This window comes from Olea europaea, unplaced genomic scaffold (genome assembly GCF_002742605.1).
Source record: "Olea europaea var. sylvestris unplaced genomic scaffold, O_europaea_v1 scaffold1216, whole genome shotgun sequence".
NCBI classification, from domain to species: Eukaryota; Viridiplantae; Streptophyta; class Magnoliopsida; order Lamiales; family Oleaceae; genus Olea; species Olea europaea.
Genome location: NW_019229586.1, coordinates 479,603 through 492,470, shown reverse-complemented (window position 1 = coordinate 492,470; position 12,868 = coordinate 479,603). Strand labels below are relative to the sequence as shown.

At 30.5% G+C, this 12,868-nt stretch overlaps 1 protein-coding gene across 1 annotated transcript; it reads right to left on the bottom strand.

Moving 5' to 3' along the window:
• Window positions 1-9,667: 9,667 nt before the first annotated feature.
• On the bottom strand, window positions 9,668-12,538 carry LOC111374209 (protein DETOXIFICATION 40-like). Its single transcript, XM_022996854.1, has 7 exons — window positions 12,105-12,538; window positions 11,283-11,914; window positions 11,045-11,101; window positions 10,651-10,889; window positions 10,316-10,434; window positions 10,145-10,231; window positions 9,668-9,960 (listed from the first exon to the last, which is right to left on the bottom strand). Exons 1-7 carry the CDS (start codon window positions 12,390-12,392, stop codon window positions 9,895-9,897), a joined length of 1,488 nt encoding a protein of 495 aa, XP_022852622.1. The 5' UTR covers window positions 12,393-12,538; the 3' UTR covers window positions 9,668-9,894.
• Window positions 12,539-12,868: the final 330 nt, after the last annotated feature.

The window sequence follows — 12,868 nt, the reverse complement described above, 5'->3', positions numbered from 1 at the left end:
AACTCATTGACACTCCATATGTATTCATCATGTTACTTATAATATATGCAGAAATGTATGTTGTTTTTGTTGAGACGTACTTGTACATGATGAATTCTCTTACGATTGAGCTGGTTGTTTTGACGATAATCTCTCAAAATGATGGCATTTGAGCATATATAATCTTTTTTAATATACCTTACCTTGAACATATCTATTCCACCAAGTCTTGAAGTCCTAAAAGTCAATTTACATATCATCAATATACTTCAACGCATATTTTTTATTGACTAACTTACCTTCAATTGAAAGTTATTGCGCATTGCGTATATTAGAATACTTCTCTTAACTAATGTCTTGCTCTTGAACACTTTATCTTTTGAAATTTATCTATAGTGACTATTGAAATGATACCACTTCCTCCTTCATTTGTCGTTTCTTAAACTCACGATATATTATTATAAATATCAACAATTTCTTCGATACTAGGTAATTACAACTTCACAAAACTACAGTTGCATCATATCATATTTTCAAAATCAACAGCCTCCAAACATTGTATGTTATTAACAAATTCGGTTTCGTGAATTTTTTATACCGTTGTCCCATCTACGCACAATGAAAAGTTTGCAAGATCTTTATCATTCTTCTTAAGCTCGAAATAAAATGTTAGAGAAACATCATCTGAAACATCTATCAAAGGTAGGTTTTCTTCACTCTATATTGTATTTTTATTTTCTATATTGATGCACTTAGTTTCATCATAGAAAATATCATGCACTCAAGGTTGTTGTGCGTACAATCTAGTGGGACAATAATTTGGATTATTTTGTCACTAATATATTCATTATCTTTTGTCCATTTGCCTCCATAACAATTGAAAACATTAATTTTATCCATACCTTCAAAAAGATTACAAAGAAATTGTGTGTTAAAAATGTTACGGTGTAATATAATTTTTTTGAGAATCGTATTATCTTTTTCTCGACCACTTTGCACGCATCAATTTAATTGATTCAAAGTTATAATATAATTTTTTGAGAATCATATTATCTTTTTCTCGAACAACTTTCATGCATCAATTTAATTGATTCAAAATTTTCTTTTTCATATGTATTAACAAAAGTAAGGTTTGAATTCGTATGTTCAAATTTTAAAAAAATGCACACGTATGCATCTAATTAATGTTCTAATGAGATACCGAGACTTTTTTTTTTTGAGAAAAATGACAGAATGCAACCCTTTCATAGGAAAGTGACAGAATTCAAATTCTACTTGAACAAACATTTGCATGCACCAATGTAATTGATTCAAAGTTTTCTTTTTTATAGGTATTAACATAAAACAATGCTTGAATTTGTATGTTCAAATTTTCAAAAATGCACACATATGTGTCTTGTTAATTGCTCCAATAAGATATTGTGACTTTTTTTAGAAAAGAATGTCACATTTTCACGTTTTCCTTGAGCAAACACATTGCATGCATCAATCTAATTAATTCAATGTACATAAAACAAGGCTTGAATCTTTATGTTTAAATTTTTAAAGAATGTAAGTATATGCGTCTAATTAGTTGTTTCAATGAAATACTGTATTTTTTTTTTTTTAAAAAGTGACGGATAGAAAAGTAACGAAATTCATATTCTCCTTAAGTAAACACATTAGATGCATCAAGGTAAGTGATTCAAAATTTTATTTTTCTTATGTATTATCATAAAACAAGATTGAATTCATATGTTCAAATTTTCAAAAATGCACACATGTGCATCTAGTTAATTACTCCAATGAAATACCGTGACTTTTTTTGTAAAATTCATAAAAAAAAAGTTACAGAATTAACATTCTCTTTTAACAAACACCTTGCATGCATCAATGTAATTAATTCAAGTTTTTCTTTTTCATATTTATTAACATAAAGCAAAGCTTGAATTCGTATGTTCAAATTTCCAAAAATGCACACCTTTTGTCAAACACCTTGCATATATTAATCTAATTGATTTAAAGTTTTCTTTTCCATATGTATTAACATAAAACAAGGCTTGAATTCATATGTCCAAATTTCTAAAAGACGAACACATATGCATCTAGTCAATTGCTCCAATGAAGTACTTTAACTTTTTTTTATATATATAGAAAAATGATAGAATTCACATTCTCCTTGAGAAAATATCTTGCATGCATCAATTTAACTAATTCATAGTTTTATTTTCAAATATATTGTTATAAAACAAGGCTAGAATTTGTATGTTCAAAATTTTAAAAATACATACATATTTATCTAGTTAATTATTTCAATGAAATAATGTGACTTTTTTGAGAAAAGAGATAAAATGTCACTTTTCACATTCTCATTTTGTCAAACACCTTGCATGCATCATTTTAGTTTATTCAAAGCTAATTTTTTCATATGTATTTACACAATCCATTTAGTCTCAAGTTCAAAAATGTTATTTTCAAATATTTTTCGAATCACAGTAACAAAATAATCAAAAAGAAACTTCATAAATGTTAATTAACATTATAAGATTTAAAACAAAACATAATCACGAAATTCAAATAAAAGTGAGATAGACAATGAACTATGATGGTTAGAATTTGTAAGTGAAAGATTATTTAGTTGGAAATGTTAATTACGGTTGTTACTTTCATAATCTATACAAAAAGAATATTAAACAATCTTAAAATAACAAAATTCCAAAACATAAAAAACCTGTAATTTTGTGAGTATTGTAGAAAGTTTTTCTCGATCTTTTATCCAGAGCTTTCAATGTTGAAATAGCGTCGATCTTTTTCCAGAGCTTTGAAGAATGAACAAATTATGTTTGTGTATTTGTGGAAGATTCTTCCTTTTCCTTTCAATTTTCATTTGATTTTTAGTTTGGAGGATGCTTTTTGTGGATTGTCGTGATATTAGGTTTGATCGCATATTTTACGTTCAAGTATAACTACTTATTATTTAATCCAACTTTATCATATTTTTTTCAAAACTACCTCAAAATATAGGATATTTGTGTAAGTAAACAAATTGGGTTTGTGACAAAGATCCACCAAGAAAAGCTCCGACCACGATAGCCTAATTAATCCTAGACCAATCTTGTATACTGCAACCCAGGATAAGAGTGCATGCACCCCAATAGTGGCCAATGAAATATAAGCATTGAGGAATGCTAAACTTTGTGTTTGGAGAAATTTTTTTATTGGAAAGTTGACGGTGAATCCAAAAAGCTACGGGATGAGGCCATAGACGAACACTATTGCTAGTGATGCGACTTTTGGTTCATGGACAAAAATTGAGTGCAGAAAATTTATTCTGAATTCCTAAACATGAAACAACACCTCTTTTTGTGGGGAAACACGGCACTATAATATATAGACATTGAGATTTTGATCTTACAACACTTTAAATTCTAAATTCTAGTTTTATATTTTGTTCTTTCTTCTTTTGGGAGTTTTTGCTTGTTTGCTTGGCATTAGCTCATTAAGGATTGGTTAATTCTCAAACCTTTGTTATAACATTATTTATGTTGGTTTTGGTGTTGGTTGGATACTTTAATGCTTCAATGTTGGTAGGCCATGGTTGATGTCGACATAGAAGTTGGAGCTGATGCTATTTCTCTCTATTAATGTCAATAGATTTGCTTTAGTCTCTTCAGATTTTATTTTTATTATTCATTGTCTTTCTATTATTATTCATTTAAGATGATTTATTTTAACTTGTATATTAGGTGATCACTGAATACGATCCCATTAATGAAGTCCTTGGAGTGAGTAGTTTGATTATGGTTGGTTAGGAAAGTAATGATGAAGGCATTAGGTCATGATAATTTTTCCACCGAAGGTTGAAAATACATATCCACGCAAAAGTCATGGAGTTGGGTTCTCATCACGAGGCACGTTCATAATGAAATTTTTAGAAATCTTCAGGATTTGTATCTCTATTAAAGTTTGTTGTTGCCCAAATTACAGATAGTCATTAGTTTTAAAATGTGTAAGCACAAGAAAATAGAATCGGAAGTGTAAGAAAAATTACCATTATATTTATAATTGTGTTTATGAGAACGGTACTTGTACCATTATTGAGATAAGAACGACTATTACAACAATAAAAATGTCATTGTGTTTATAAACATACTTGTCCATTAGAACAACACTTGTGCTGTTAGTGAGATGCCGTTAAGATGATGAAAAGGTCCTCAAGAATGACACTTGTGTCATTACTGAGATGAAATGTTCTAAAAGAACCGCACAAGTGCTATTTAGAGGATGGAAAGGTCCTTGAGAATAGCACTTGTGTCGTTACTGAAATGAAAAATTCTAAAAGAACAACACAAGTGCCGTTATTGAAATATAACTTGTCCATGAGAGTGGCTATTGTGTTGTTACTGTGAACAAAACGACACTCGTGTCATTTTGTCGTTATTTGTCAAAAAAATAAGTGCATGAGAATGGCACTGGTGCTGTTATTGAGTTATGAAAAGATCTAAGAGAATGGTACAAGTGACGTTTTAATTATATACAAACTTGTTCATGAAAATGACATAAGCATCGTTACTATGTAGAAATTGATGCTTGTACCATTACTGAGATGAGATCATCTATTAAAACGGTATAACTGTATGTTTGTAATATAAGTCCATGAGAATAATGCTTGTACTGTTACTGGGTTATGAAAAGATTTAAGAGAACAATAAAAGTGACGTTATAACGATACAAAACTTATTCATGAGAATCGTACAAGAGAAGTTAAAAGATTCAATTCTTGCAATCGTTGTATTGGCAAATTAACAAAATATTGGAGAAATCAATAGAATGACACAAGTGTTGTTTAACAAGTGCCGTTCAGCGACACTTGTCTTGTGTCGTTTTATTTATAAACACGAGTATAAATAGGTTCAACCCATTCAAGCCTTGATATTTAATAAGCTGAACTCATTTAAGTTGCAAGATGGACATGCTGTTTACAAAATCTGAGATATATGCTCATTAATTTTATTTTATAATGAAAGTAGATAATTACTCATGATTTCACCCACTCGATATCATATAATCTGTCAATTCAACCATTATTTATCACATAATTAATATTTCTGACTTTCTTAAATTAGTGGGTTCATTGTTTGCAATCATTACAGTGGAAAAAAAGTAAAATATTGGAGAAATCAACATAGCGACACAAGTGTCGTTTACACAAGTGCAGTTAAACGACACTTGTATCGTTTTGTTTATAAATACGAGTATGAGCAGTCACGACTTGTTTGAGCTTCGATAATCGATAAGTTGAACTCATGTAAGTTGTAAGATGGACACGTCATTTACAAAATATTGAGAGATATACTTATTAATTATATTTTGTAACGAATGTAAATAATAACTCGTGATTCTACTAACTCAAGATCATATAATCCGTGTCAATTCTACTGATATTTGTCACATAACTTACATTTTTGACTTTATTAAGTTAGAGAGTCCAATGCTTGAGGTCGTTGTAGTGAAAAAGAAGTAAAATATTTGAGAACTCAACAGAACGGTACAAGGGCCATTATATGACACTTGTGTCTTTTGTTTATAAACACAAGTATAAGTAGTCATGATCGATCCATATCTCGAGAGCTAATAAGTTGAACTCATTTTAGTTGTAAGATAGACATTTAATTTACAAAAGTTGGGTCCTTAATTATATTTTCTAACGGATCAATACAATAACTTATGATTTCACCTATTTAATATCATATAATCTAAGTTAATTCAACTGTTCTTTGTCATGGATCAACATTTTTGACTTTCTTAAGTTAAAAGATCCAATCTTTATGGTTATTGCATTAGAAAATAAGCAAAATATCAGAGAAACCAATAGAACGATGCAATGATAGTTAAACGACATTTGTATCGTTCTGTCTATAAACACGAGTATGAGTGGCCACGATCTATCCGAGTTTTGATATTCGATAAGTTGAGCTCTTTTATGTTGCGAAATGGACGTGCCATTTACAGAATTTGAGAGATATGCTCATTAATTATATTTTCTAACGAATATCAATCATGACCTGTAATGTCTCCCACTTGATATCATATAATATATATCAATCCTGTCGATATTTGTCACATAACTAATATTTTTTACTTTCTTAAATTAGTGGATCCAACGTTTGAAGTCGTTACTGTGGAAAGGAAGTAAAATATTGAAGAAATCAACAGAATGACGCAAATGTCGTTAAACGTCACGTCTACCGTTCTGTCTATAAATACGAATATGAGTAGCCACGACCTGTCCGAGCCCTAATATTCGATAAGTTGAACTCTTTTATATTGCAAGATAGATGTGCCGTTTACAAAATTTGAGAAATATGCTCATTAATTATATTTTCTAATGAATGTAGATCATGACTTGTGATGTTATCCACTCGATGTTATATAATCTATATCAATTATATCGATATTTGTCACATAACTAATATTTTTTTATTTTCTTAAGTTAGGGGGTCCAACACTCGAGGTAGTTATGGTGGAAATAAAGCAAAATATTAGAGAAATCAATAAAATGGCACAAGTGTCATTAAACGTCACGTGTACCGTTCTGTCTACAAGCACAAGTATGGCAGTCAAGACCCATTCGAGCCCCAATATTCGATAAGTTGAACTCTTTTATGTTGCAAGATGGACATATCGTTTATAAAATTTAAGAGATATACTTATTAATTATATTTTCTAACGAATGTAGATCCTATTGTGATATCACCCACTCGATATCATATAATCTATATCAGTTATATCGATATTTGTCACATAACTAACATTTTCGGACTTTATTAAGTTAGGAAGTCCAATGTTAGAGGTCGTTGGTAGTAAGAATGAAGTAAAATATTGGAGAAATCAATAGAGCGATACAAGTGCCATTAAACGTCACACATGCCGCTCTATCTATAAACACAAGTATGAGCAATCACGACCCAATATTCGATAAGTGGAAATTATTTATGTTGCAAGATGGACGTGATGTTTATAAAATTTGAGAGATATACTTATTAGTTATATTTTCTAATGAATGTAAATTATGACTTGTGATGTCACCCACTCAATATCATATAATCCATATCAATCCTATCGATATTTGTCATATAACTAACATTTCTGAATTTCTTAAGTTAGGGGTCCAATGTTCGAGGTCATTTCTGTGGAAATTGAGCAAAATATTGAAGAAATCAACAAAATGGCACGTGTGCCGTTCTATCCATAAGCACGAGTATGAGCAGTCACAATCCGTTCGGATTTCTATATTCAATGAGTTGAACTCATTTATGTTGTAAGATGGTCGTGTCATTAAAAAATTTGAAAGATATGCTCATTAATTATATTTTCTAACGTATGTATGTCATGATTAATGTTATCATTCACTCGATATCATATAATCTATATCAATCATGTTGATTTTTTTTTGCATAACTAACATTTTCGACTCTATCAAATTAGGGGGTCCAATGCTTGAAGTCGTTGCACTGAAAAAGAAATAAAATATTGGAGAAATTAACAAAATGGCATAGGTGTATAAACAAGAGTATTAGTAGCCACGACCTTTTTGAGCCCCTCGATATTCAATAGATTGAACTCATTTAAGTTATAAGATGGACATGTCATTTACAAAATTTTAGAGATATGCTCATTACTTAATCAATATGAAAAAAGAGAACAGCACAAATGCAAGTCATTGTTATGAAATCGGTACAAGTGTCGTTACATATGTAAACATGTATAAATAATTGATACCCTTTAAATTTTAAAATTAATTGCTATCAAATAAATAATATTTAATTTTTGAATATCACTTTTATATTTTTATGGAAGATAACGACTGTAACGTCGTTCTATATCACAGATAACGGCTGGAGTACCATTATCGTCTAATAGTTGCTAATAGTACAAAAATATACCAAATGCAAAAATAAAATTAACTAAAATATCATTTCTTAATATATTCAACAATAAAAGTACCAATATACATGAGATTTCTAAAAAATACATTTCTTTTTTCTTCAAATATAGTAAAAAATTCAATGTACGTAATATGAAAACGAAAATTCTTGTTCAAATGCTCAAAATATTGGTGAAGATAAGTGAATAACAAGATTTTAGGACAACAAGCACAGAGAGTGCACGTGATGCCTTTTGTAGATGAATTTATGAATCTAATTAGATTGAAAGGAGTGTTTGAGTCTTTTCTATGGTGAAGGTGATTTGAACATTTAATATTATTTGTTTATTGTATTTTATAATTTAGGATCGTTTGACCAACAAACATTGAAACAGTGTTATTTAATCAAATACATTGATTGACCAAACTCTCCCAAATTCAAAAAAAAAATATTAAGGTAGTTTACGAAGGAAGCTATTCTGCATGAAAAAGAAGTAAAAACAAAAGTAGCTTCTGTATGAAATAGAAGTAAAAACAAAAGTAATGCCAAAATTTTCACATAATATTTAACAATAAAGTCAATAAAGTGAGCTTTATCCTTTCATTTAGCCCTTGTTTAACAACCTTTATTTTTAGAAGAGTGGGGTTTTTAAATAGTAATTTTTGGAAAATATGTGGTTAGAAAATATGAAAAAATTTAGATTTATGAAAAAAATATTTTATTTTTAGAATGCATGGTTAAAAATGAGTATGAAAAAAAAAGTTAAATGAACGATTACTAAAGAGTAGCTTATCATTTTATGCGTCATCATATGACTCGTCACATAAGCATCATATCCAGTCAGAATGAGAATCCATTATTATATTTATGTTCAATCCAGATCAACACAATATAATAAAATATTCTGTTTATGTTTTCATTAGGTGACCGACATGACAACATATGAATTTGATATTTTGTTAATTTTCCTTTTTTTTTTAAATGACGAAGTGTAATTATTTAAATCACGTTACACAATCAAATTCAATGATAGATTTTTTTAAAATTTTTTTTTAGACAACACTTGATAGGTTTTCATTAAAAATTGAAAAAAAAAGACACATAAAAACACTCATTCACGGACTGCCAAATCACATTTTTTTTTCCTTTTTTTTAAACCCTATTTGTTCAGCATTTCTAATTGGCTTGTACATTCTCTAGAGCAGATAATCATCACTACAAGAATTATTTGATATCTATTTGTAACGATTAATTATTGAAAAAAATTTGTTGGTTATCAATGATCCGTCACCCAAATTACAGATCTATTTCATGTTAATCATTAACATTCGATTTACTTTAATTCAACTATTCAACTTATATTTTTATTGTGATCAACTTTAATAATCAATTCCACGTTACAACACTTGTTAGACACTTAATCAACGGTCGAAAATAATTTGAAATGTAATTCATCCCTAACCCACCTCTACCGAAATTGAAATTATCCGCTTCGGCTAAGGCAATGCGAATAATTTGAATTAATCAATTGATTCGAGTATTGTTCATGCCAAAAATTGAGTAGAATAACTGCTTGTTTGATAAAAAATGAAAAATCAACAATTGTATTAGAAATTTTAACAATCAAATTTCAATTTTAACCACAAATTTTTAAGGATCTGCAACTTTGATCAACTTTTAAAAACGCATTAACATCAATTTTATCATAATTTACTTGAAGTTATAATGTTGTACAAAGCTAATAACTTCTATATGAAACTCTAAAGATGTTACACAAGCATGTCATAATATTATTGAAAATATCGTCTACTTCGATTCAACTTTCATAACTTAATTTTCACATCTAGATGCGACACATGCGGAAGTGATTAGAGAAGCCAAAAGAAGAAAGTCATTGGAATTTGGACGATTACATCCACGAGAATTCAGAAAGAAGACGAGATGACTAAACATTCTGTCCCAATATTTGAGATATTATTAAACCAATAATTTGGTATAGTAACCACTTTTAGTCATTTGAAAGAGGCTCTTTTGTTTCTCCCCACTTGTCCAAATGTTTTCTTGCTTTCTCCACCTGAAAATTCGTTATTTATTTATTTCTTAGAATTAATTCATTTGAATATTCCTGCAAATTTAAGAAATTTTGAAATGACAGGAAATTCACCATTCAGGGTGATAAATTCTAAATAAAAATAAAAAAATAACCACATTTAATGTCATATCACTTGTAGACCTACCCAATAAACAATTCAAAATACCTCTTTATTCCAGTTGGCTCGAAATGTCACCCAAAGCAAAATGATGGTTTGCATCAGTGTTCCTCCAATCATTCCAGACCATATTCCCTATATAAACAAAAAAATGTATTTAATACTTAGTAGTTAGTACCTATTATCAAACATATTAAATATGTTGGTTATTTCTTGTACCTTTATGCCGAGGTGGAATTTGAACCCCAAAAGACAACCAAGTGGAACTCCCACAACGTAGTAACACCCAATATTTACGTAGGCAACAAATGCTTGCCATCCACAGCCAACAGCCACCCCTTCAGTTTCCTCAAAGGCATATCAACAAACATTTGAAAAAGGAAACAACGATAGTGCATTTAGTACATTATACTGAACAACCAAATGGAGTAATTAACAAACATTTTAACATGTGTTTTCTTTTATCATTTTCAATTCTATAAACCAATAATTTTGATTAAATAAATATCGAGGCCAATAAGGCTTGATGGAGTAAATGTTTGTCGAGTTATTACCTGACAAGACAGGTTGGATACCATTGAGAATGATGGTAATTGATAAGAATGGACAGAGTTCTGATACTGCATTAGCCACCGTTTCGCCACCCGTGAATATGTAGCTAATTACATGACGTTGTGATAATATGACTGCAGCAACCATCACGGCAAGAATGAATGAAACAAGATTGACCACGAAAACAGAAAAGGCTGCTGACTTAGGGTTCCCTGCTCCAAGCTCATTGCTCACTCGAACGCTGTTAATCTCAAATTGATTGAAAACGTATTAAAAATTATCAAATGATATAGTTATTAAAATCTTAATTTATTTTTAATTTAAATATCGTGCAATACTATCTATTTTATCTAACCAAACATGTCATAAAGAGTATAAATTGCTAGATTAACTGACCTAGCAGCAGCATTGAACCCTATAGCAATCATGTATAATATGCTATTTATTGACAAGCTGCACAAAATTCAAGATCAAATCAAGGTATGCTACAATGTCGTTTTTTTGTTAAATATTAATTAACTCAGTCAAGCTTGAAATGTTCTATAGTATATGCATTCAAGTTCGTACGATAAAAATTTTCGATTATCGTGTATAAATTTAACGGATGAGATAGAAAGAAAATAATCTTACATACCATATCGAAAGTGCATCCAAGGCAAGTTCAGGGTTCTCAACAAGTCCTGCAATCAAGACTAGTACCTGAAGGTACCACGTTTCTAAGCACAGCATCACTGCTGAGCCAATTGATAATTTCATAAATTCCCAAAGCCCATTAAAAGCCTCCCATTTGAATCCATTCCAAGTGGGCTTACATTTTGGGCTCAATAAGATATAAACAAACTGGGCCACAACAATGATCCACCAAGAAAAACTCAATACCATCGATAACCCAGTTAATCCAAGACGGATCTTGTACACTGCAACCCAGGATAAGAGTACATGCACCCCAGCAGTGGCCAATGAAATATAAGCACTGGGGTGTACTAAACTCTGTGCTTGAAGAAATTTTTGTATTGGAAAGTTGACGGTGTATGCAAAAAGCTGTGGGATGAGGCCGTGGACGAACACTGCTGCCAGTGATGCCACGTCTTTTGATTCATGGATGACAATTAAGATTTGTTTCGAAAATATATAGATTAAGGTTATTGGAAGACTGAACAAGAAAAGAACCACAGTTGCTCTTTGTAAATAGATGCCTAACATTTCATATCTCCCGGCACCATATGCTTGACCACATAAGGTTTCGACCGCACTTCCCATTCCTAGCTGCATGACATACGTGCATTAGTTAAATCGTCTCATCTAAAAATTTAAATTCTAATTCTAGTATAACTCTTACGTGCAAGTCAAATTCATGGGTCATTACTATTACATGTACACAAATTTAACAAACGGGCATAATAAGACATGTATTTTACTCGATTGTTGAGTTAGAGATGAGTACGTAGGTACGTACAAGAAGGCCAAAGGCAAATAGTTGAATGCCGTTGTTGCCAAGATTCGTAGCTGCAAACTCAAGATTGCCAAGGTGACCAGATAAGATCCTGGTAGCATTGATCATGGAATTGTTAATCAAGTACATCATGATTGCAGGTGCAGCAAGTCGAAATAGGGTTTTTATTTCAATCCATGATGCCATCACCAGCCGCTTCAGACACGGCAAACTAGTGTTCGATAGCACCTTTTCGAGGTCTGAGCTTAATTCATCGGCAGGTCGATTGAGTCCATCTCCAGATTGCGCCATTTTTACTTTCAATGTGTAGAGAGAAACAGGTTCACCTCAAGTTTGATTGTAAGCATTCAATATGTAGTTGAGAGTTGGAATTTAAAAGCTGCTATCGTCAATTCTGAATTAATGTTTGTAATATTGTATTGAATTCAAGTTGTCTACAATCAAGTAAGTCATTTAATGTGGCATTAAATAATTAGGTGATGTGCTAAATGAAATGTAAAATTAAATGACTTACTTATCATTTAATGTCGCATCATATAAACTAGAATTATAACTCCAATGAGACTAAATAACATTATTTAATATAGTTGTCTAGTCGATTAGGCGATCGACATGACGATGCATGAATACACTGCTTGACAATTTTTTGCTCGGTGAAATTTCAATATTGATTATACATTTCTTAAATACTACATGTTTATTATTCATACATTTTATAAGATTCAATATTATTCCTCCTACAATATTCCTATTAAGTTTAGACGAAC